This window comes from Petromyzon marinus, chromosome 10 (assembly GCF_048934315.1).
Source record: "Petromyzon marinus isolate PM22_M1 ecotype Great Lakes invasive population chromosome 10, UKy_Petmar_22M1.pri1.0, whole genome shotgun sequence".
Lineage (NCBI taxonomy): Eukaryota > Metazoa > Chordata > Hyperoartia > Petromyzontiformes > Petromyzontidae > Petromyzon > Petromyzon marinus.
Genome location: NC_133676.1, coordinates 11800176 through 11822416, shown reverse-complemented (window position 1 = coordinate 11822416; position 22241 = coordinate 11800176). Strand labels below are relative to the sequence as shown.

General features: G+C 48.0%; 1 protein-coding gene across 1 annotated transcript in view; it reads left to right on the top strand.

Moving 5' to 3' along the window:
• The window catches only part of LOC116940894 (sodium channel protein type 3 subunit alpha), a 75561-nt gene that overhangs the window by 15309 nt on the left and 38011 nt on the right, over window positions 1-22241 (top strand). Inside the window, exons 6-17 of the mRNA XM_076066174.1 lie at window positions 1184-1312; window positions 2458-2549; window positions 2970-3170; window positions 5623-5680; window positions 7164-7305; window positions 8485-8697; window positions 10191-10424; window positions 10839-11057; window positions 15199-15310; window positions 16787-17022; window positions 19500-19673; window positions 21150-21509. Of these exons, the coding sequence (XP_075922289.1) occupies window positions 1184-1312; window positions 2458-2549; window positions 2970-3170; window positions 5623-5680; window positions 7164-7305; window positions 8485-8697; window positions 10191-10424; window positions 10839-11057; window positions 15199-15310; window positions 16787-17022; window positions 19500-19673; window positions 21150-21509 (2170 nt within the window). The remainder of the gene's footprint in view (window positions 1-1183; window positions 1313-2457; window positions 2550-2969; window positions 3171-5622; window positions 5681-7163; window positions 7306-8484; window positions 8698-10190; window positions 10425-10838; window positions 11058-15198; window positions 15311-16786; window positions 17023-19499; window positions 19674-21149; window positions 21510-22241) is intronic.

Below are 22241 nucleotides of genomic sequence, written 5' to 3'. Positions count from 1 at the left end.
AGATCACCCCATGGTGCAGAGTCTTCGAGATTGGAGTGTGTAAGCACGGGACAAGTGAACACAGTGGAATGTTGTCATTGTTGTTTTGTCTATTTGTACGTTTATTTATGCCAATTAGCACAGTGAACACGTGAAAAACAGTAAAAAAAACATGTACACAACGCCCGAAGACGTAATGTCATGTACATTTTTTGCAAAAATAACCTTTTGAATAATTATAGGATTATCCGACGTTTTTTTTTTATCCGGAGCTCTGTCACCCCCCGCAATATACGATGATCTACAGTACAGCACTGCGATTTTTCATCCATGGACCACGGCGAATGTATATATAACAACAAAACTGTGCAAATGCAACACACTCTTACCCACCCGACGCTGCGGGAAAAAGTCCCAGTCACACAGATCGACTCCGGGTGACGCACCTCCGATGAGCACGGTTGGCTACGCGGGGTGCGAAAGAAATTCAACCATACGTAGCACACGTGCAGACGAGGCTCAGGATGAACAGGTGCCGCTACGGTGTATCACCGCAGGCTGCAGAGCGCCATACAGACACATGTAGTGGAGAGGAGCGTACAGCACTCTCAAGACATCTGGCTAGCGCAGAAGAGTCTAACCAAACGTTATTTATTTATTTTACCATGTAAGGCCCACTGAGCTAAATAGCCCTTTTTCAGAAGCGACCTCGCCACAAATGATAGCTCAAGGAAGTGGCTTATCATGTGGAAATTTACAGCAGACAAATCCTCGAAATACATGTTTCTAAATGTGGAGGGAAAGACCGGAGGACCTGGAAAAAAAATCTCCACAGCCACGGTGAGAACATGCAAACTCAATTCATTCAGGCGTCAAGGTCGGGATCGAACCCACGACCTCCCGTATACCAGGCAAGGTAGTTAACATCTCCTAGCCACCGTGGCGCCCCCAAAGTACATTCTGGGGATGCTCTCCAGAGCTCTCTCCAGCGGAGGCCCTTCTGCCAGCAGTGTCGTGGGCAAGCAATCGCAGGGCTGCACCTTTACCTGTTACCGTTATCCATGCGGGAGAGCACGTGTGGGGTCAGGTTCAGGGCTAAGGTGACGTGTGACAGGAAAGCTTGCCCCGTGACCTGAAGTGTTGACCGTGACCTCGAAGCGACGGGGAAGCGTGTGTCCGTGACGCATGCTGTGGGACGGTGCAGGTACGTGTTCACCGCCATCTACATGTTCGAGGCTCTGGTCAAGATTCTGGCTCGAGGCTTCTTCTTCGGGGCCTTCACCTACCTGAGGGACCCGTGGAACTGGCTGGACTTGGCCGTGCTTGTCATCGCGTGAGTGGTCACGGCCTGCATTGCCCATCTCAAAGTTTTACCTTGGGTTTTTTTGTAGGATTTTGTTTGTCCGTTTCCCCAGTTCTGTCTCAATTCTGCTTTCGATGTCGTGAAACTAAAGTGTCCATTCGGGAGTCTCGCGTACAAATGCATCGTGTTAGGTAACTTCTCGCGGGAGCAGATGTCGCAGAACTACTTACGAGATTCGTCTAGTCACCTTTTCATCCAATTCCTCGGGGTCCCATGTTCCCACATACCTTGCTACAAACATGTGTCACGTGGCAGTCCAACCGATTAGAAAAAAAGTATGTATTTATTTTAGAGATGGAATTTATCCAAAATGAAATGTAAAATCAAGGTAATAAATTTAGTATGATTACATTTAACATAACCGGCTAGGCGATTCAGCTGTAGAGCGAGTTCAAATTCTGGTTGGGGGATGACTCAGCCCATTATCCATCTGGGGTCGACAGAATGAGTAACACTTTGTGGGGATGCTGGTTGAGCTATGGAGATGAAGCGTGATTTCCGCCACTGGTTCAGGGTTGTAAACGGGAGATAAGAACCACGTCAATGTTCATTTGAGCGCGGGACATGACTTTGCATTTTTGACATTGACTTGCTTACCTTTCCTATACTTTGCATTGTGTGTTGTTTGTAACGTTCTGACCCGCCCCAACTGGACACCTGTGAAAAAAAAACTTTATAGCTCATCGGATTTCTCCAATATAAATATATGATCAATCTGACTTCAGCCCCATGCCCATGTCCACACTCTCTCGCCCTCTTCTTGCCTCCAACTTTCTGAGTCGCTTAAACACCCCGCCACCCCGCGTCCGTTGTTGAGATGGTAAGTTTGCCCGTGATCCCCCGTGTCATAGTAAACCTGAATTTGAGTTTTGCCTCGAGTGTTTCCCTTCCTGCGGAGTGAGAGAAAGAGAGTGCCCAAGGCCAAGTCCAGGATAGAGTTACTTTGCTCCGTTCGTGCACTGGAAAAAAAAGTAACCACGTGCGTTTCAATTGAGTGAGTTTCGAGTGACAAAATTGGACACCGTTTCAAAATATCACGATGGACTGTGACAAATGCTTGTATTTTAAGTCTCCTGACTCCCGTCCCCCCACCCCACTCCGTAATGCCTCTTCAGATGTTTTACCAGCATACCAGGTTTCGCAAATCTGTCAGCACTGCGGATGTTCCGAGTGATGAGGGCGTTGAAAACCATTTCCGTGGTTCCAGGTGTGTGTGATCCCTCCACATCACACATTTTCGGCTCGGGCAAGAATCAGACGCAAATACACATATCTCCCATAGAGCCTCCCCAATGTCGACTCAGCCTTGAAATGGGTACCTGGTGTGATGTGTAAATGTCAAGATCGGGGACACAAAGGCGGCCGGGCGTGATATTGGCCACACCACCCCCTCGTGTGCCGTAGCAGCCTTTTTGTAGGTGCTTACTAACATAACTTGCCCCAAGAGGCTATGAAATGCTATACGGGGATCTTTGTCTGTAAGACGGGCTGCACTTTTGTAATTGTATATATATACATGCATTTTACACCATTGGATGAGAAGACATGGGTCGACTGTTCAAACCGCAGCGCGTTCGGATGACCCCCGCTTAGCGAGAGAGTGACCTCCGTGCCGTTGGTAACGCAGGCTTGAAGACGATCGTCCGAGCGCTCATCCAGTCGGTGAAGAAGCTCTCAGACGTCACCATCCTCACCTTGTTCTGCCTCAGCATCTTCGCGCTGATCGCCCTACAGCTATTCAAGGGCAATCTGAAGAACAAGTGCGTTCGCTGGCCAATTCCGGGCAACTCCAATTTCATTAACATCTCACAGTACCTGGAGGACAAAGGTAGGAGGACGTTGCTTCTCATTTGTCGATTTACCCAAATGTCTTTATTTGAGTGGCTGGTTTGGTTGGTTGCACGACGGGCAGGGATGGGAGGGGATGTGTTGAGTTGTTGCCACGACTCGATGCCATGAATTGTCAAGATTATTCGGGCCGTAATTAGATTTACGAATGGATTATTTCGTGCTTGTATGATTTGTACAGTTTAATTTGCATGATGTATTTAGTGTGCTCTCGGTCGCGCTCCATTAACCCTCAAGGTAACTTTGGCATATAACTTGTATTCATTGTAATTATTCGACTCTGAGGCCCATGATTCGATGCGTTTATTGTGAGCGTAAGTTTCAATGAATTGGAGTCACGATGGAATCCATGAATTGATTATTATTATTATTTTTTATCTCGCGGGCATTGCCTTTCTTGTTGTCTCATTTGGTCCATCATCCTAAAGGTGACGTTTGTATGCGTTTTGCGTGTCTAGTTTCCATTAACAAATAACCTACAACATTAATGCAAATCAGAAATAATGTATTCCTACAGACACTATTAAATGCGCTTATCATAAGCTGAAGAATGCACTTTAGTTAATTGAATCGGTCAATAGTTATATTCTGTAAGTATACGTGAGTGATCAGTGTGGATCCTGCCAAGTCAGTTGAGTCAAAGTTTTGATTCCTGCAGACACCCAGTGTATTGTCATTAAGTTGGTTGTGGAATGATTACCTGGATTGCTTAATGTGGCAGAGTGCATGTTAAAGACTCTGTGATTACATCGTTTAAGAGAGTCACACATTTTGTGCTTGTTTAACGGCGAAAATGACAAATGTATATTTCACAATTTTATAGTGATTCATTTGTAGCAATGTGTCGGTTCACTGCTGGATGAAGGCCTCCCCACGCCGTGTCAGTCACAACAAGTGGTTTGATTCGACTTTTCCACGCCGATCGGTGTGGGTTGTTGCTGGAGGGGCCTAGGACTGGTTCAGTTATCACTCGCCAATGATGACGATCGAACTCAGTGCGTTAACCGCCGCACCACCGCTCCACAATTATACAAACTGAAAATAATAACTCTCTCTGGGTAATTACAGTTGTCATTTTCAAACAATACACGCTAAACCTCACCAGATTCACACATGCCACTCGCCCACTCGGAAACCCTGCAAGCGCTGCCACTTTCGAGCCGTCCCACTAACAAGACTCGTTACGATATCAAAGAGGTGCTTGATATTTTCTTTTCGGAACTAAGTGGCCCGTGAGCAGAGCTGGGCAAATCGGATGTGGCAGCAACCAACCGTTGGTGGCAATCCGCATTTAACAGGGGCAGCTGCTGCCCATCGTTAAAGTGTTACAGCTCCTGCTTTCATGAAAGTTTTATCGTCAATATTCCAGGAAAGCGCAAACGCAGCTGTAATGTGACGTGGCTCGGAAACCGAACACTACAAACAGGATTCTCATTCCCCTGCGTCAGCGCACGGTTGAGCTAGTCTATGCCGGTCGTGAAGGAAACAATAGCACTGCATTTAATTACATTCTCCGAAGCGATTACGCAATTATATAGCTTGCCACGGTGTCTAAACTTTATGTGAAGAAGAGTTAGTTTGTTTGGAGTTCTGTTTCGTAATTTTTTTACGGAGCTGATCAGCTGCTGCTTATTGCCATGCCTGGGACATGTCATCTGTCTGTCTGGTAGTACACTACAAGTCTTCACGAAAATTACAAAACTCTTAAACCAGTTGATATGAAACTTACACACGGCTCACGAATCACATTGCCCGTAAGAACATACTTTTTAAGCATGATTGCCAGTTAAATGCTGGGCTTCTCAGCTAAATACTGTACTTTCAAAAAGCCAATAGCTGAAATGAAATGGTCCAACTTTCCTGCACTTGGTTGAATTATTAAAATATTGTGCAATCTTCCCACGTAATATTAAGATTTTAAAAACACCTTAGTTCCTTTTGTGTTTCAACACAGTTGCACTCGACTGAGCCAGTTGCACAACTATTTCGCTAGCTGTGCAATATTCCTGAAGGATCCTGTCCTCGTCCTCTGCTATATTGATATTTTTGTCTTGTGTTACTGTTGCTGCAGTGCTAACACGCACCACGGACCTCCCTTGTAAAATAATCAGGCAATTGGCTCAATGGGGATCATCCGCGTAACAAATCAAATAAACTTAACTAAACTGATGATCCATGAAACTGAATCACGAGTGTCTAATAGAGTATAGGCTGGGTCCGCCTGTATTCTATTCTAAGAGGGGTAAGGTAAGACAAGTGTTACAAAAACGTTTCCAATTTCTTACTGCTGACTTTGGTCGTGACTCAATAAAATAATCAGCATGTGTGTTTTATGTCATTCTGCCTTGCTGTAGCAAAGCCAGTGATATAATGTGAAACTTTACCTGGAAAAGTTTCAGTATCTCTCAACCCTTCTTATTTTATTTCCACAGATAATTACTACTTCCACAAGAATGTGCCACTACTCTGTTCAAACTCATCGGAAAATAAGTACGAACCTCCATCACTCCTCGCATGCTATTCATCCTATGTGCATGCTGCATGCTGTGTGTAATTAATAATGGTGGATTTCAAATTGAAGTGGCTTTAATTTTCCAGCGCAATGCTTTCTATTGTATTTCCTCCGAATATCCTCTTGCGAAATGTTGAAAATAGCCGAGCCAGCACCGTTTCAGCCGCTGGCACAAAAATAGAAAACAATATAGGAACGCCGATGGACACAAAAAAACAATGTTGCCATTGTATTGGCCAAGAGGTCTTTATCATCGCGATGGAAGTATCGTTTTCATGGGAATGTAGTAGTGAATTTGGCGATGGTGCGAGATGCCATTGTATTGGCCAAGAGGTCTTTATCATCGCGATGGCAGTATCGTTTTCACGGGAATGTAGTAGTGCATTTGGCGATGGTGCGAGTTGCCTCAGAAGCACACCCGACCTCACGTGCGAGCCTGTGGTGGGCTGGCCTTGTGCACGTTGGCACAGCTATACCTGTGCTACCACATCACCTGCAAACGTGGCATGTGCCTGTAAACTAATCATATTAACATTTTAAGGTATTCGTCAATCCACTGCTGGATGAATGAAGTATGGTCAAGCCCCAATGCCGTGTCCTTCACCCGGTTTGTTTGACCATACGTCACCATGCTGGTCAGTGTGGGTTAATGAAATGGCATTAGGGAGGTGGGGGTGCCAGGACCCGTTAAGGTATCACTTGCCACCGATGTTTTCCATGGCTGGGAATAGAACTAAGGACTCATCCCATTTATACAGGGCCAGGTTCACATGTTCAAGGAAATGGCCTGAAACCGATTGCCGTGGTGATTTTCCTTATTGTCGCTGCTGGAAATTTGCAAAAAATGTGACGAAAAGGACCATATTCCAACAATGAATATGGTCCTTCAGGTGATTATCATTCAATCGTTTGGATCTCTTTCTTCGCTGATGTGGCTGAGTTTAATTGTTTCATGAACGTCACTAGGTGGCTCAGAGTGCTGAGCTGGCACGGCTGAGAACCTGAGTTCGAATCCATATTTCAGACACCTGTGATTATTAACATCAATTACTGCACAAAAAGAAACCCAACACAATACAATTGTTTAATATATATTTTATTATTTTATTGTTTCCCTTCAACGTGACTTTACCGAAAGAGCTAAGAATATGAATTACTGCAGTCACGAAAGCTTTAAAGAAAAAAAAATACAATACAATTTGTTTTTTGCACTTAATTTGGTTAAATTCCAGAAAGTGCTGCCTGCTGCTTACTATGTGGACCAGAGGTTACTCAATGAGATCTCAGAGGTATCTCTATGATATCCACTTTCGTGGACCGTTCTCAAAGATGAAATGCTGCACTTCCAGAGATCCGAACGACACGACACTGATAGCACTATTGGGATACGAACAAAGTTCTACACAGAACCAAACAATTGGGTCTTGACCGCTTTGATTTACTCTGCTGTTTGTGCTTCAGTACTTGCCCTGATGGGTTCATCTGCTTCAAGGCCGGGAAAAACCCAAACTACGGCTACACCAACTACGACAATTTCGGCTGGGCTTTCCTCTCCTTGTTCCGGCTCATGACGCAGGACTACTGGGAGAACCTATATCAGCTGGTGAGCTCTGCTCGGGCCCAGCGTGGACACAACCGACACAGGAAGGGGCACTAAATGAAACTATGAAACGAACCAATTTTTTTTTATTTTACCAGGTAAAGGCCCACTGAGCTATATAGCTAATTTTGCAGAAGCGACCTGGCCACTAATGATAGCTCAACGAAGCGGCTTATCTAGTGGAGATTTATATAGTCAAACAATCTAAACGTATTTTTCTAAATGTGGAGGGAAACACCGGAGGACCTGGAGAAAATCCAATCGACCACGGGGAGAACATGCAAACCCCAAATATACAGGCATCAAGGTCAGGATCGAACCCACGCCCTCCTGTATATCAGGCGAGGTAGTTAACATCTCGCCACCGTGGTGTAAACTAATGGGGCACCTCTTAATATTTGGGGGGAGGTGGGGGGGTGGAGGCTCCCATATTCACACGTTCACAACCTCAGTGTAAACCTCTGCGAGTGGCAAAAACAAAGTAATGTGGTGTGGTGGTGGCATTGGCGATGACCCCTAGAACTTGAGTGGCTCCTCAGAGGCTCGAGTGCCTTCTGGTGGGAGAGTTGAGGGGTGGGCGGACATGGGGGTAGGGGGGAGCATGGCACACATCGAGACACGACCGTTCATTATGAGGAAATAGACTCACTGGGGATATACCTGCTTTTTCCAGCACAGGCCGTGTTGTAGTCGTCATTCACTCGCTAGTTTGTAGACTCACGCTCTCCTGTAGTTGTGTATGTGCACATGCACACGTATAATATCAAGGAACACAGATACGACAGTGGTGCCTCGAGGGTGCTTATGGTTAGCGATATCGCATGAAGGTGACTGTCAGATTCAGGCACATTTAATATTATTAGGATTCTGTGTATTATTGTCTCAGGCTCACAAGGGCCAGACAGATGCACTTTCATGATGATTATTATTAAGGTTATTGTTTTATTGTTTGAGGCTCAAATAGTCAGACTAAGGCATCTTTATGATATCTATAGGTCAATATTATTTCCCTAAGTTTACAAAACCGTTACTAGGAGTAGCATCTGTGGCAAACCACCAGGTACATATACACACACACAGACACCTGTCCTCACTGGAGAGCATGCATGCTGTGCATAAATAAGTGGTGAATGGCGGCCGTCATTGTTGGTGTTCTGTCTGTACATCTTGCCCACTGCTCAGACCCTGCGGGCGTCCGGTAAGGTGTACATGATATTCTTCGTGATGGTCATCTTCCTGGGCTCCTTCTACCTCATTAACCTCATCCTGGCCGTGGTAGCCAAGTCTTACGAAGAGCAGAACCAGGCCACGCAGCAGGAAGCTGAGCGCAAGAAGGACGAGCTTCAGGAGATGCTGGAGCAGCTGAAGATCCAGAAGGAGGATCAGGTCGCCATGGTCTGTGTATGCGTGCATGTGGACACACACGCATGCATGCGCACGTACGTGCACGCACGAACTCACACATGCAAAATATAAGGATCCCCTCGTGTGGCCAACAAGAATGTTGGGGCAAGTGCTGTTAGCGAGCACCGAATGAAGACCGGAAATTTTCACGAGTCGGTGGTGTGCTCAGCACTACACCTGGACGCTTCTATCTCCCCAGTGGTGGTGTTTACACACCGAATTAGGTATTAATTTAAGGCTGAGTTGACTTAGGGTGAGGCCCAGTACTGTTTCAGATATTCTCCACTGACTTTATCTGTGGAATTTAATGCAGGTCTCGGAGTTGGTATCGCAGTGCAACAACCACTTAATCACCACTCCTCGTACACGCACGCACATGCCATGCTTTCGCAAAAACACACGCCCCTTGGCACGTTCATAATGCCCTGTTAAGGAGTCAACCGTATCCACGTGGTAATCTGACTAATTAATAGCAACATGAAGTGAAACAGGGGGGGGAGGGGGGGCGATGCCCATGGGGTCAATTTGGCTGCACGTGGCAAAACCAGCCTGGAAATTGAGCGCTGAAATTTCTTATACCTCATCCTATCCGAGGCCCGACGGCAATAGCATTGTTTGCAGGCTTGTTTTTCTTTGATGTTAGACTTTGTGTATTTTGCATGGTACGTGTATAGAAAGAATTTGGCACGCCTTGCCCATGATCATTCATCGCTTTCTGCCTGCTCAAGTGGTACTCATCTGCTTAGAATCATGTCCACGTATGCAGTGTTTTCATCATCAGATCAAGATAACTTTAGGAATGTTTTTCTGCTCGGTGTAATTGGTCTGAGGCTCAGAGGCAGACGAAGGCTCCTTTCTAAGAATAATGAAGCACCACGTGATGCTTTTGTGCTGTCTCCACGTTGCATAGACATGTCACGTGACAAGCGATCCCAGTTTACGACTGTCAAGTAACTATTGGAGCGTTGGTTTGTGCATTCCAGAATTAATTTGTGATTGACAGTTCAAATAAGCTGTTATATAATTTGTATTTTGTTAAAGTGACTGTCTACCTTGTTTTCGTGTCATAAAAAAACAAGTTTACGTAACATTAATTATTAATCACAAACAAATATAATTACAAGATGTAAATAGCTTAGAATTTGGTCTTCACGGATAAAAATAAAACAGCCTGGTGTTTGAAAAGCACACGTGTGCTTGCACAGCCGCTTGAAATCCAAGCGTGGTTGTCCAGGTGGGGCATGCATGTCATGAAGACGCACGGCATCAGCAGTGTGTGGCGCAAGCTTCACAGAAGAAACTGCTCACCGCGCAGCGCAAGCGAGACCACTGCGCTCGGAATGCACCGTTAAGAGCCCAATTAGTCGACACGCAGTCCCGAGAGTTATTGTCGCTCAAACCCCTCACCGCTCCCGCGCACGAGCGGTCACGACGCCGTAGCACCTTGGCGTCACCGCTTATCGCTCCCCCGCGCGCATTGGCAGGCGACCGGTCAATCACGGAGGCCCAGCTGCTACCGGAGCCGGATGGCCTCGGAACAATCGCACGGGAGCGACGCGGGGAGCGTGACGGGGGTGCTGGCGGTGCCGCGGGGTTTGGAGCGCCGTGACACTCTACTGCCGGAGGCCTCCGAGAACGGCAACGATCTGAGCCAGCAGCCGAGCCGCAAGGTGTACGTCATGCACCCCGACGACCGGCAAGAGTGCGACAACGCCGGCGTGAGTGAACGCGCGCACGCCTGCTGAGGGATGGCGATGGTAGTGGTGGTGGTGATGGTGGCAGCAGTGGCAATGGTGCATTTGGTTGATGATGATTTAGAAAGCTGTACTGCTCTGTTGACCCAGTCACCACCCAGCACTATGTGAAATATTGGTTGTTGTCATAGTGGTGACGGTAGTGGTGATGATGGTGATGGTAGTGATGTTGTTTGTAGAAATTAGAATTCAGCTACCGGCTTGGGAAGTTTCACAAATCTCCATGTGATTCACAAATTCTTGCCTCCAAAGTGTTGGATCGCAGGTGTGCACCACTACACCCCGCTCAATGCCAATAGCCAAGCTCTCCATTCCTGCTGCCCCGCAGACTCACATTTGTGCATGTGTGCGTGTATGTGCGTGTGTGTGTGTGCGTAGTCGCTGCTGTCCATAGTGATGAGTGCAACTCCGCAGCGTGTGAGCATGGGCAGCGTGTTCCGTGGCTCGGATGACTTAATGCTGAACGGGCGGCAGATCAATCGCGAGGGCGACACGGGCAGCTTCCAGGATGTCCCCTACCAGCCGTGGCTCGAGTGCATGCCGCTGGGGAGCGGCAACAGCCAGAGCAGTGAGGGGGGAAAAACGATGGAGCACCTGGCAAGTGTGGGGTCTCCTTGTCGTGGTCTCTGTCAGCAGCACCTCCGCACGCTTAACTGGGGAATTCCTGGGACCTTTCTTGCCAGTATCAAAGTATTAGAATACCTTGATACTGGCAAAACCAATGAGTAATTTTATGCAGTCACGAAAGCTTTAATACTTTATTAGAATAGGTTTTACCCTTTCTGGCAATGAAACAAGTGCTAAGATGTTCAAACTCCAAACATAAATCTTTTGCGAGGAATCTGTTTAAAGTAGAGCCGACGTGAGGTTGCAGGGGGTTCCCCCCCGGTCCACACTTGCCTGCGGCCTTCTCCGTGCATTCCCAGCCACTCAGCCCCCCTCCTATATCTCCCCCTTCCACTGTTCCCACTCCACTGCCCCCCTCCTTTTGGTGGGAATCCTTACCCCTGACATCCCTTACATCACCCGCTCCCCCACCCCCGGGATAAAAAAAAAACATCCTTGGTTCTGCTTACCCCTCGACCATTTCAGTCTCTCCGTGAGCCCCACCCCTCCCCCCCCCCCCCCCCATTTACAGTGACAACAACCCTGAACTCCCCAGTAACCATACAATTCAATATAACAATAACAGCATCAATTGAAAGGTCTGCCGGACCCCCAGCCAGTGCCCCGTAGCAGCCCGGACACCCACAGGCTGCAGATGGCCGCGGCGGCTCCCTCCGTCGCAGCCCCCCTCGTCGAGGTCTCCGGTTCGGTGGCGCCGGCGTCGCCTCGTCCCGTGCTACCATCTCTCCAGCCCCTGCCACCACCGGTCGTGCTGCCTCTCCATGAGGCCTCACATGGGGCGCTGTAGGTGACGAGGGAACACAGGGCACCGAACCGTGCCGCGCCTGTGGGGCATGCACAAGGCCTCTGGGGTGCCAGCCGGGACCATGCGTCCGCGTTGGTGTGTCTTGTCCCCTTGCGATGTACCACCTGGTACTTGTAGGTGCCAGCTGGCCTGAAGGCTGGTTGATACGGAGTGAATACTGCAAGACTGCATGTTCAGTGCGGACCATAAATTAGCGACCGTTACAGGTAGGGTCGAAATTGCTCCATGAAGTGGACGACCGCCAAGAGCTCCCTACGGGTGACGCAGTACTGCTGCTCCACTGGTGACAACACGCGACTGCTGTAGGCGATAACCACCTCCCGACTGTGCTGGATTTGCGACAATTTGCTGCTGATACCTACATCACTGGCGTCTGTGTCCAGGATAAAGGGTAGGACGAAATCCGGAAAGGCCAAGGGTGGTGCATCCGTCAGACGCGAGCGCAGCTGCTGGAATGCCTCCTCCTCCAGGGGTCCCCAATAGAACCTCTGCTTCCTAGCCATCAACGCGTGCAAGGGCTTCACGATGGTTGCAAAGTTGGGCAGGAACCGGCAGTAGTAGGACATAAAGCCCACAAACCTGCGTACCTCTGGAACCATCATGGGAACGGCCCAGGCCCTCACGCAGGCCGTCTTTTCCGGGTCTGTAGCCACTCCAGACTCACTGACGACGTGGCCCAAGTAGCGTTACCGACGACCACATGATGTGGTACTTCGACGGCTCGAGCTTCAAGTTCGCGTTCCGGAACCGCAGGAATACCTGACGCGATCGGCCAGTGTGTTCGTTGGAGGATCGGCTGAAGATAATGTCATCGTCCGGGTAGATTAGGAAAATAAATCCCATTGGAGGCCTGCTAAGGCCAACGCCATTAAGCACTGGAACATCGCCGATGCGGTCTGGAGGCCCAGAAGGCAGGCAGTTGAATTTGAACAGGCCCTGTGGTGTCCGGAATGCTGTTTTGGGCCAGGAGTCCGCGTCCAGTGGGATCTGCCAGAAAATTTACAATAAATCCAGCGTGGTGAAAAATGTTGCTCCTGCCAGTGCATCAAGTGAGTCATTGATACGCGGTATAGGATATGCGTCGGCAAGCGTAATGGCATTGAGGCTGTGGAAGTCCACGCAGAATCTCAGTGACCCATCTAACTCTTGACTAGGACCACCGGTGCCCCCCAGTGACTTGAGAATGGGGAAATGATGTCGGCCCGCAGCATCTCCTGCACCGCTTGTTGGATATGCCCTTTTTATATTGGGCTCATTCTATATATGTTTGGCGCAGGGGTGTGTTATCCCCTGTGTTGATGTGGTGCTGCAGCAGATGCGTGTGTACTATGTCGAACGATCCCCGGCTGAACACATCGGAGAACTCCTGCAGTAATGAGTGCAGCTGGTGCTTCTGATCAGGCAGCAAATCCTGCTCCGGCTCCGCCAACTGGTCCATCCACAGTCGTCACCTTTGTCCTCGGACTGGCTGACGCTTCCCATGAGCTCTGGCCCCGTCCCAGGAACTCCCAGTGACAAAGTAGTAACGTAGGCCAGAACCATTCCCACCTGCACCGTCGCGGCCTCCACCAGTGGATGGCGATCCGTGGCGGCTGGTGCTGGAGACACCAGGATGGGTGAGTCCGGCCGGGCTGTCACGAGGGAGGACCAATATTATCAGCGGTTTAAGCAGCTGGGCTGCCGGGAGAATGGAGACAGACTCACTGACCAGAGCCTGCACGTAGGGTACCCCCCGGCCGGCCCCCTCCGCCTTCAGGAAATGGAGATGTGTTCCCTGGACTTTTACCCACCCGTTGGCCAGATCGATTTTCCTCAGAAAATTGGTCCCCAACAGGCAGGGCACGGGCAGCGCTGCGGAGACAAGCCTTGTCTTGCTGTGACAATGGTCGTCCGACCATTCGAGAGCATGGAAGGCAGCCTCGAACCGTCGGACGAATGCCTCCCAATCGCCTCCCTCGGCCACGAATTTCTCGACGGGCCCCAGCTGGCGTGCCCATCCTGCCACCTGCTCCCACCGTTGGGTGTTTGGCCCTGGCGGTCTCGGCAGTAGCGGCGGCAGCGGCTGACGTGACCTGGCGCCTCCTCCAGTAGTGCAATGGGTGGGAGAGGTGGTCCCAGCGCCGGCGGGCCCCCCATAGGGAGCCGACGCAGTAGCTCCTGGTGCGCCCTCTCCATGTGGGCCATGAAGTCCTCCATGGGGTCCGGGCGCCCTGCTGCTGCTCCCGTGACCAGGTCCCCTTGTTGTCCTGGCCCTGGGGGGGGGGGGTCCCAGGTCCCTGCTTCCGCTTCCATTGGCTCTCTTCCACGGAGGTTCTTCTTTGCAGCCATTGTCGGAACCACCACTGCCACCAGATGTAAAGGAGCCGACACAAGGTTGCAGGGGTTCGTCCTTTGTTGCTCCCCCAGTCTTCACTTGCCCCCAGCCTTCTCGCTCCGTCCCCCGCCAGCTCTTTGTCCGCCCCCCTCTCAGCCCCCCTCCTATATCTGCTCGCCTGCTCCTCACCCTTCAACTGTTCCCACTCCACTGCCCCCCTCCTTTTGGCGGGGATGCTTACCCCTGACATCCCTTGCACAGACATGATTCCTTGCAAAAAAAAATGTTTTATTTGGTGTTTGAGCATCTTAACACCTGTTTTATTGCCAGAAAGGGTAAAATATTTTCTAATACTGGGAGATTCCTGTGAAACTTCACTGTTTTAAAAATAAAAATCACTTTCATGTCACTGAAATAGCTGAAATTTCACTGCTGGACATCTGTAAAACAGAGCTTGATAGCTCATTGGATTCCTCCAGTATGAATACATATTCTGATTCTGATTAAGCCCCCCCCTCCCCCTCCAAAAGACTCAATCTATCCTTACAGTGAAAATATTTGGTTCTGGTTATTAATTATTTCAAACTAGTTCAAACGAAGCTCAAAATCAATATCATGCCCTGGTGAAATGAATATGAATCGTGTAAGTCATGTGACTTACGCACAGATGGACAAAATTACATTTCTTAAAATGTAGATTAGTACCGTCTTTAAGACTTCCAGCTCATGCACTCATTGTGGCAGAATTTGACGTGAGTAGTTCTCTGAAAAAGTGCCATTGCTTAAAACATGAGCTTACTATATTTGTATGTATGTTATAAGGTGATGTGAATTACACTTTCGAAGATTTAATGTTGAGCGACGCTTCGTGGCAGTTTTACTTAAAAGCGCAAAATTTAACTGACAAAGAAGTCGATGATGTGAGGATAGCGATTGTGGATTTATACTCTGCACTTGGCACACTCTTATGCTGTTTGTGTTGTTCTCCACAGGGATTTGAAGGAACCATGAGAATGAGGTCTGATTCTTTTCAGATTTCGGCAGATTTTTTGGATGATCCTATCAGCCGGGAGCGTGCGATGAGTGCAATAAGTGCCATTGAAGGTAACATTCCTGGGGGAGCTTTGCGATTTGTGGTCAGGGAGCACAAAAGCCATTTGTCCACCACTTAACTTTGCAAATGCCCTAAAATTTGCTGTGCAACATCTTTTAAAGGATATTTTATATATATTTTTCCAAATCTGATTTGCAACATCAGGCTGTTAGACGTATAATCAAGTGGCAGATCTCTCCAGGAAGAGCATTGCCCACCGTGCGTCTGAGAAGGGCTGCTGCTCAATAGATCATTGTCATTTAACTCCCGACTGCAAACCCAGAGCCAGTCCGCTGCTCCCTCGGTCACTGTCTCTGGCTGTGGTGATCAATACCACTCTTAGCCTGGCATTCACGTTGGCACAACACGGGAGTCAGCACCTCGGTGACACGATCATTATAATTATTTCGGCCCGAGTACAGAAACATTGCTTAAATCTAAGCAGGACGTGATTTGCGAAAGCCACAAAAATTGTGCACCAGTATTCCCTCATTATTCACAAAACCTGCTTTCCGCGAATTTGGCTATCTGATGCGAATGGCATCAGGAATTGCATCTCGAGAGAGAGAGAGAGAAAGTGATAGGATAAAGTGATTAGAGGAAATGTGATGCCCGAAAGTCATGCAATAAAGTGATGAGATAAAGTGATGATGCATAGCATCATCATAATTTAAGGGAATTTAATTTATAAACTATTACTTAATACTTTCATATGTATTCATATTTGATTTATGTTAATTACAACCATTAAAATTTTGTTGTGTTATGATCATTTGTTAGCTATTTAAGGTAATTCAATTAAAATATAGCCTTTTGTCATCCAATATTATCCTGAAAATATGCTATTTACAAGCATCTCTGGAACGTATCCCTCGCATATAACGAGCAAACACTTAAATGCATAAAGCGAAGTGCCTGGGTGCCTCGCAGCCATTTCTCAGACAGAGACCGCTCGTCAGTGGTTGCTGTGGATAACACCACCACTCCCACTACACCAGTCAATCGGCTGTGGATAACACCATCACTCCCGCTACACCAGTCAATCGGCTGTGGATAACACCATCACTCCCACCACACCAGTCGATCTGCTATGGATAACACCATCACTCCCACTACACCAGTCGATCTGCTGTGGATGACACCATCACTCCCGCTACACCAGTCAATCTGCTGTGGATAACACCATCACTCCCGCTACACCAGTCAATCTGCTGTGGATAACACCATCACTCCCGCTACACCAGTCAATCGGCTGTGGATAACACCATCACTCCCACTACACCAGTCAATCGGCTGTGGATATCACCATCACTCCCGCTACCAGAAGTGATTGATGCATGCGTTATTGTGTGGCCCACCAAAGTTGGCTTGAACATCATATTCAGCCATCAGTAATTAAAAGGTTGCCCACCCCTGATTTACTAGAAGCACGCAAAAGTGGAATCTCTAGCAGTGGCAGTAACCTGACTGTTGGGCTTTGTGTTCAGAAGAAGAGAAGAAGACCAAGTGCCCTCCGTGCTGGGATAGATTTGTCAACAAGTTCCTCATCTGGACCTGCTGCCCGTTCTGGAAGAGGGTAAAGCGGCTGGCCAAGATAGTGGTCATGGACCCCTTCGCCGATCTCTTCATCACACTCTGCATCATCATCAACACAGTGTTCATGGCCATGGAGCACTACCCCATGAAGCCTGAATTTCAAGCGATGCTGGACACCGGCAACAAGGTCAGTGATATGCGATCGCGGTGGGCGGAGGGCGGAGGGGGTCTCACAGCAGCTGTGCAGCGTTTCCACGAGCAGTAGAAATCAGACGTGAGCCATGCCGCACCGCTTCTGGGACAGCTCGGCACAGCTTGCGCCCTTTCGCCTCCCTTTCCTCTGCAATTAGAGGAAAGCAATCTTAGTAATTTAAAACCCCTTTTTCGCGAGGTTTAACATATGCTTGAATCAGCTGATGTTATTCCAAGCTAAAATAATTAAATGTAGTGCAAATTTCCACAAGTGTTTTAAAGCTTTGACAAGTGTCTGTAATTGAGCTCGGATATACAGTATATGAGCAATCGGGTGGAGCAGTTGTGTAGTGGTTCACGCACTATGCTGTAAACCCAGCGACCTCAGTTTGATATCCAGCCGTGCCGAACATCAGTGACGAGTGACACCTGAACTGGTCTTGGGCACCATCTTCACCAACCCACACTGACCAGCGTGGTAAAGTTTAGTAAAATAACCCCATCACTGCAAGGTACCGTGAGTCCTTCGTCCAAGAGTGCATTGAAAAAGGGCTGTACATCACGTTCCATTAAATATGTTTTTGTCTACGAGGTATACCTCTGTGAGTCAATTGTAACAATTTGTCTTAATCTTTGACCACACATCAGGGTTCGTATTATGTCATTGAAATGTACAACAGGGACTCATACATCATCTAAAGAGACCACATCTCAATACACTATACAAATGCAAGCAGTGTGAGGGGGGTGAGGCATATGCATCATGATTTTTCCAGGCTCTATTCTATCAGAAGCTGCACCATTGTGGAATGCCTCGTAGCAGATTGTTTATCGCACGGTAAGTTCATTGTGGGATGTCTCAAAAAGCCGAGACAACCTTGTTTTGGACAGGGCAGGGTTCGTGGAAGTGAATTTAAGCTGCCTTCTGCTGCACTGATGCAGCCTTAATCGAATAACAGACCCAGGATAGGTTTAATGGGAACACATTAAGACCATTACCACGCACGGTGGGTTATGTAAGCCGTGGGCAGGTGTCATGCCGTGGTATGGCGGGCACACGGAGCCATTAAACTTGGCTGTGTTCCATCGCAAGGTGCCAACCGAACCATCTGAGGCAGTTAATGCCGGCACACGCAGCTGTGGCCATTGTTGACGTTTTCCATGGGCTGACAATTACCGCGGTCCACACCGGCCTCCAAAAAAACTATTACAATTGTGGCAACATCGTCATCGTCATCATCAACAACATCGGCAAACAGCTGCTGCGTGTGAGAGCGCAATTCACCAGGCCACAGAGGCTTAGCCCCTTCATCTGAAATTCAGCCAACGTGACATCCAAAGTGGTTAATGCTTCTTTAACACGGGGCTACAAAAGCCCTCGGCCGCTAATTCCAGAAGTGAAGTGGAAATAAAACTTTTAAGTTGGGCGGCACGTTTCATATCCCGGTTTAATGTGACCGTCATCATTATCATCGTCGTCGTCATCATTGTGGTCGTCACCGTCGTCATCAATTGCACCTCTGTTTAAATTATCATTTAAGTTGAATAATAATAACAATACTTCGAGCCCTTTGTCAATCTTTTGATGGATGAACGCCTCCTCATGCGGTGTTGGTGATAGGGGTTGTTTGACCATATTTCATCACACTGGGTTCGTAAAGGTTGAGTCCAGTGCTCGTCCAGATGTCACTCGCCACTGATGTTAGCCATGGTAGGGAATCAACCTCAGGTGGCGGGGTTCTGAGTGTAGTGCGCTTCACGACTCTCACCACCAATCCACCGCGACTTGTTATTGCTATGTTATCTACTCTCACATCTTGCTCTAGACTTTGTTGTAAAAAATATGATGTCATGTCACAATATTATGGACATTCGTTAATGGAGTCACAAACTTGAGCAATATATCAAGTTATAATGAAATAAATAAAATTTTATTTTGTAATGTTTGCTTTCTGGGTCGATCAATTCACCCTTCCTCCCCTCTCCAATGATTCAATGAATTTTCGTGATTCAGTGTCATGATTTTATTATTTTTGTAACATTGTGGTGAATGGTAGCTGTCTAAGTTGGCTGCAGGCGTCACACAGCATGAAATAAAACAATAAAAAAATATTTTTTTTACATGGGCACCTTTATTTGTATCGTGTCTGTCAACAGTAGAAAGTAGAGTGTGAGCAGGGCTTAATTTCTTACTATATATTTTCAGGATTGCTGGTAGTCTGGAGTACGTGACATGTGACTCGTGGACATAGGGTTAGATATTCTGGATGTGGTGTGCCGGATGTAGAAATATTTTCCAGTTCGCCGTTCCCCGACAGACGCGACTGAAATTAATCCCTGAGTACGCGGAATAACCTCAACGATACGTTGACAAATCTAAAAGAGCTTTTCCCTCTCCCTACCATTGTCTCCACCCCCCCCCTCCTCCTCCCCAACATCCTCCTCCTGCTCTCGCTGCGCTGCCATCTGAAGCTCTTCACCGCGATCTTCGCCGCGGAGATGGTCCTGAAGTTGGTTGCGCTCGATCCATTCTACTACTTCCAGCAGAAGTGGAACATCTTCGACTCGTGCATCGTGACGCTCAGCTTCGTGGAGCTGGGCCTGACCGGCGTTGATGGCCTCTCCGTGCTGCGCTCCTTCCGCCTGGTGAGGCGGTCCGCGCCAGGGTACCGGCCCCGACACAGCACTGGCGACAGCGCGATGCAATTTGTGCAATGCGCTGCAATGTGGACTTACGTAGCGTCGTCTGAATGCGACTGTGACAGAAGTGGCGGGTACATTTAATTTTGTGGAGAGTAAGAGGCAGTCGGGTACACGGGGCCAAGGAAAAAAATATATTGTCACGAGCCTGGGATTGAACAGAGGCAGGGAGTTGACAGCACAGATGGCTGGTGGAATGGAGTAGTTCCAAACCAGAGAGGCAGCAGAGGCGAATAAGCGACCTCCCACTGAGCAAACTTTGACAGGGGGATTGACGTACTTGTAGAGATGCATGCTTGGAATTACATTAAGAGACATAATGAGGAACACATGGATTAGAGAAACCAAACAGAGGTTCATGACACCAAGAAAACTGTTAGGAAAAGAAAGTGGGCTTGGGCAGGACGCTTCACTCGAAGGGAAGATGGCCAGTGGAGTGGCAGACAAGTACGGTAGTCCAACGCATGCCAGAGTACACCGACTGGGGAGATGGAGCGATGAAATCGGTTTGCATGTTGGTGCGTGGTGGATAGTTGCATTGCAGGATCTTGAGAGGTAGGACTTGGGAAAGTCTTCATCCAGCTGTGGATTGACCATAGCTGATGATGATGATTGTAATATGTAACATAGCTACAAATCAGCCACAAATCTGGCTGTCCTGCTGATGATGCTAGTTGTAATTACTGGCGAAACGTCGTACTCAGATTGTAAATGTTGTGGATTAGCTCTCCAGCACAACGGTGTGCTGTACTTGTAACGAATTGGCACGTTCTATTTACGGGTGGTGGTGGGTTTAATGACACATTCATATTTACACACTCTAACCCAAAAAAACTATATTATGGATGATATTGGTCGCGTAAACCTATGTGTTAAACATCTCCATATTTGCCAAACACGAAGATGACACTGAAAATTACTCAATTGGGATGATACGCAATAATCTTTGCCCCCATACTGGCAGATTAATTGCCCCAGGTCACTGTTTGAAATGAAACTATCCTGGTTTCTTGGGTTCTCACCTGCTTAAGCAAAATGTATCTGACACTTGCTACTATGGATGTCATACCTGCAAGGTGTATATCCTCTGTGCGTGTCTTGTGGGGAGCGGTGATTCCATAGGAAACATGCCGCACTGCACACCCAGCAACCAGCTTGATATCCCGACCACAACTAATATCAATGCCAGTAGTATCAAATCCCTTCCTGGACGTCCCCTAGGTCGAGTCAGTCTTAAATAAGCACCTACTAATGGCATCAACGCGCTGGGGAGAAATAAAGGCGGCCGGATGCGGCGCTGGTCATGGCACACACGTGTGTGCCGGCCCTGCTGGCTTCAATAGGCACTCGCCAACAGCGTGCGTCCCACCTGCCGTCGAAGGCTGCTTTAAGGATCTTCGTGTCACTTTTGCGACTCCGCAGCTGAGGGTGTTCAAGCTAGCCAAGTCGTGGCCCACGATGAACGCCCTCATCAAGATCATCGGCAATGCCGTGGGGGCCCTGGGCAACCTCACCATCATCCTGGTCATCGTCATCTTCATCTTCGCCGTGGTGGGCGTGCAGCTCTTCGCGAAGCACTACGATGAAAATAAGGCGATGCAGATCATTCCCAACGAGTGTCCCCTACGCTGGCACATGCGGGACTTCTTCCACTCCTTCCTTATCGTCTTCCGCATCCTGTGCGGCGAGTGGATCGAGAACATGTGGATCTGCATGGAGCTCGCGGGCCAGCCGCTCTGCATCGTTGTCTTCATGATGGTGCTCATATTCGGAAACCTCGTGGTGAGTGTCGCGTGAGTGCCAAACGTAAGCAATGCATATATTATCAGAGTGTTTTTTGATTGCATTCTGACCACAAGTATTGTGGTTAATGCAGACATGATTCCTTGTAAAAGGTTTCAGTTTGGTGTTTTAACATCTCAACACCTGTTTTGTTGCCAGAAAAAAGGGGAAACCTATTCTCATGTTTTGGTACTGGCAAAGGAGGTCCCATGATATAGCTGCTCCCCCGAGCTCTCATTACTCTGATAGTGGCATTGTCTTTGTGCTGTACGCCTTTTGGCGTCCTCTGGTCTAACACCGTTTGAGACGAGGCTCAAAAGAAATCTGTCTCTGTGTGGACCAATCAGCTTCAAGGACAATGCATATATTATCAGAATATGTTTTTTGTTTGCATTCTGGCCATACGTATTGTGGTTAACGTAGACATGATTCCTTTTAAAAGGTTTCAGTTTGTATACTGAATATATACACAGTATATACACACAATGGAACTATCGATATGTTTAACGTTTTAAGAAATAATGAGTGCACTTAACCAGTAAGCAGTTTACTACCTGATTCTACCACTGGTGCATCATTGGAGACATGAAATGGCCTTGAGGGAGACAAAACCCCAACCAGGGAGACGTCAGCTGGCATATAATAATTCCAATGTATAATGTGCATTCCATCCTATAATCTCAATGTGCAATGCATGAAAAGCAGGAAACAAAAACAGAACCAGGGCAACCG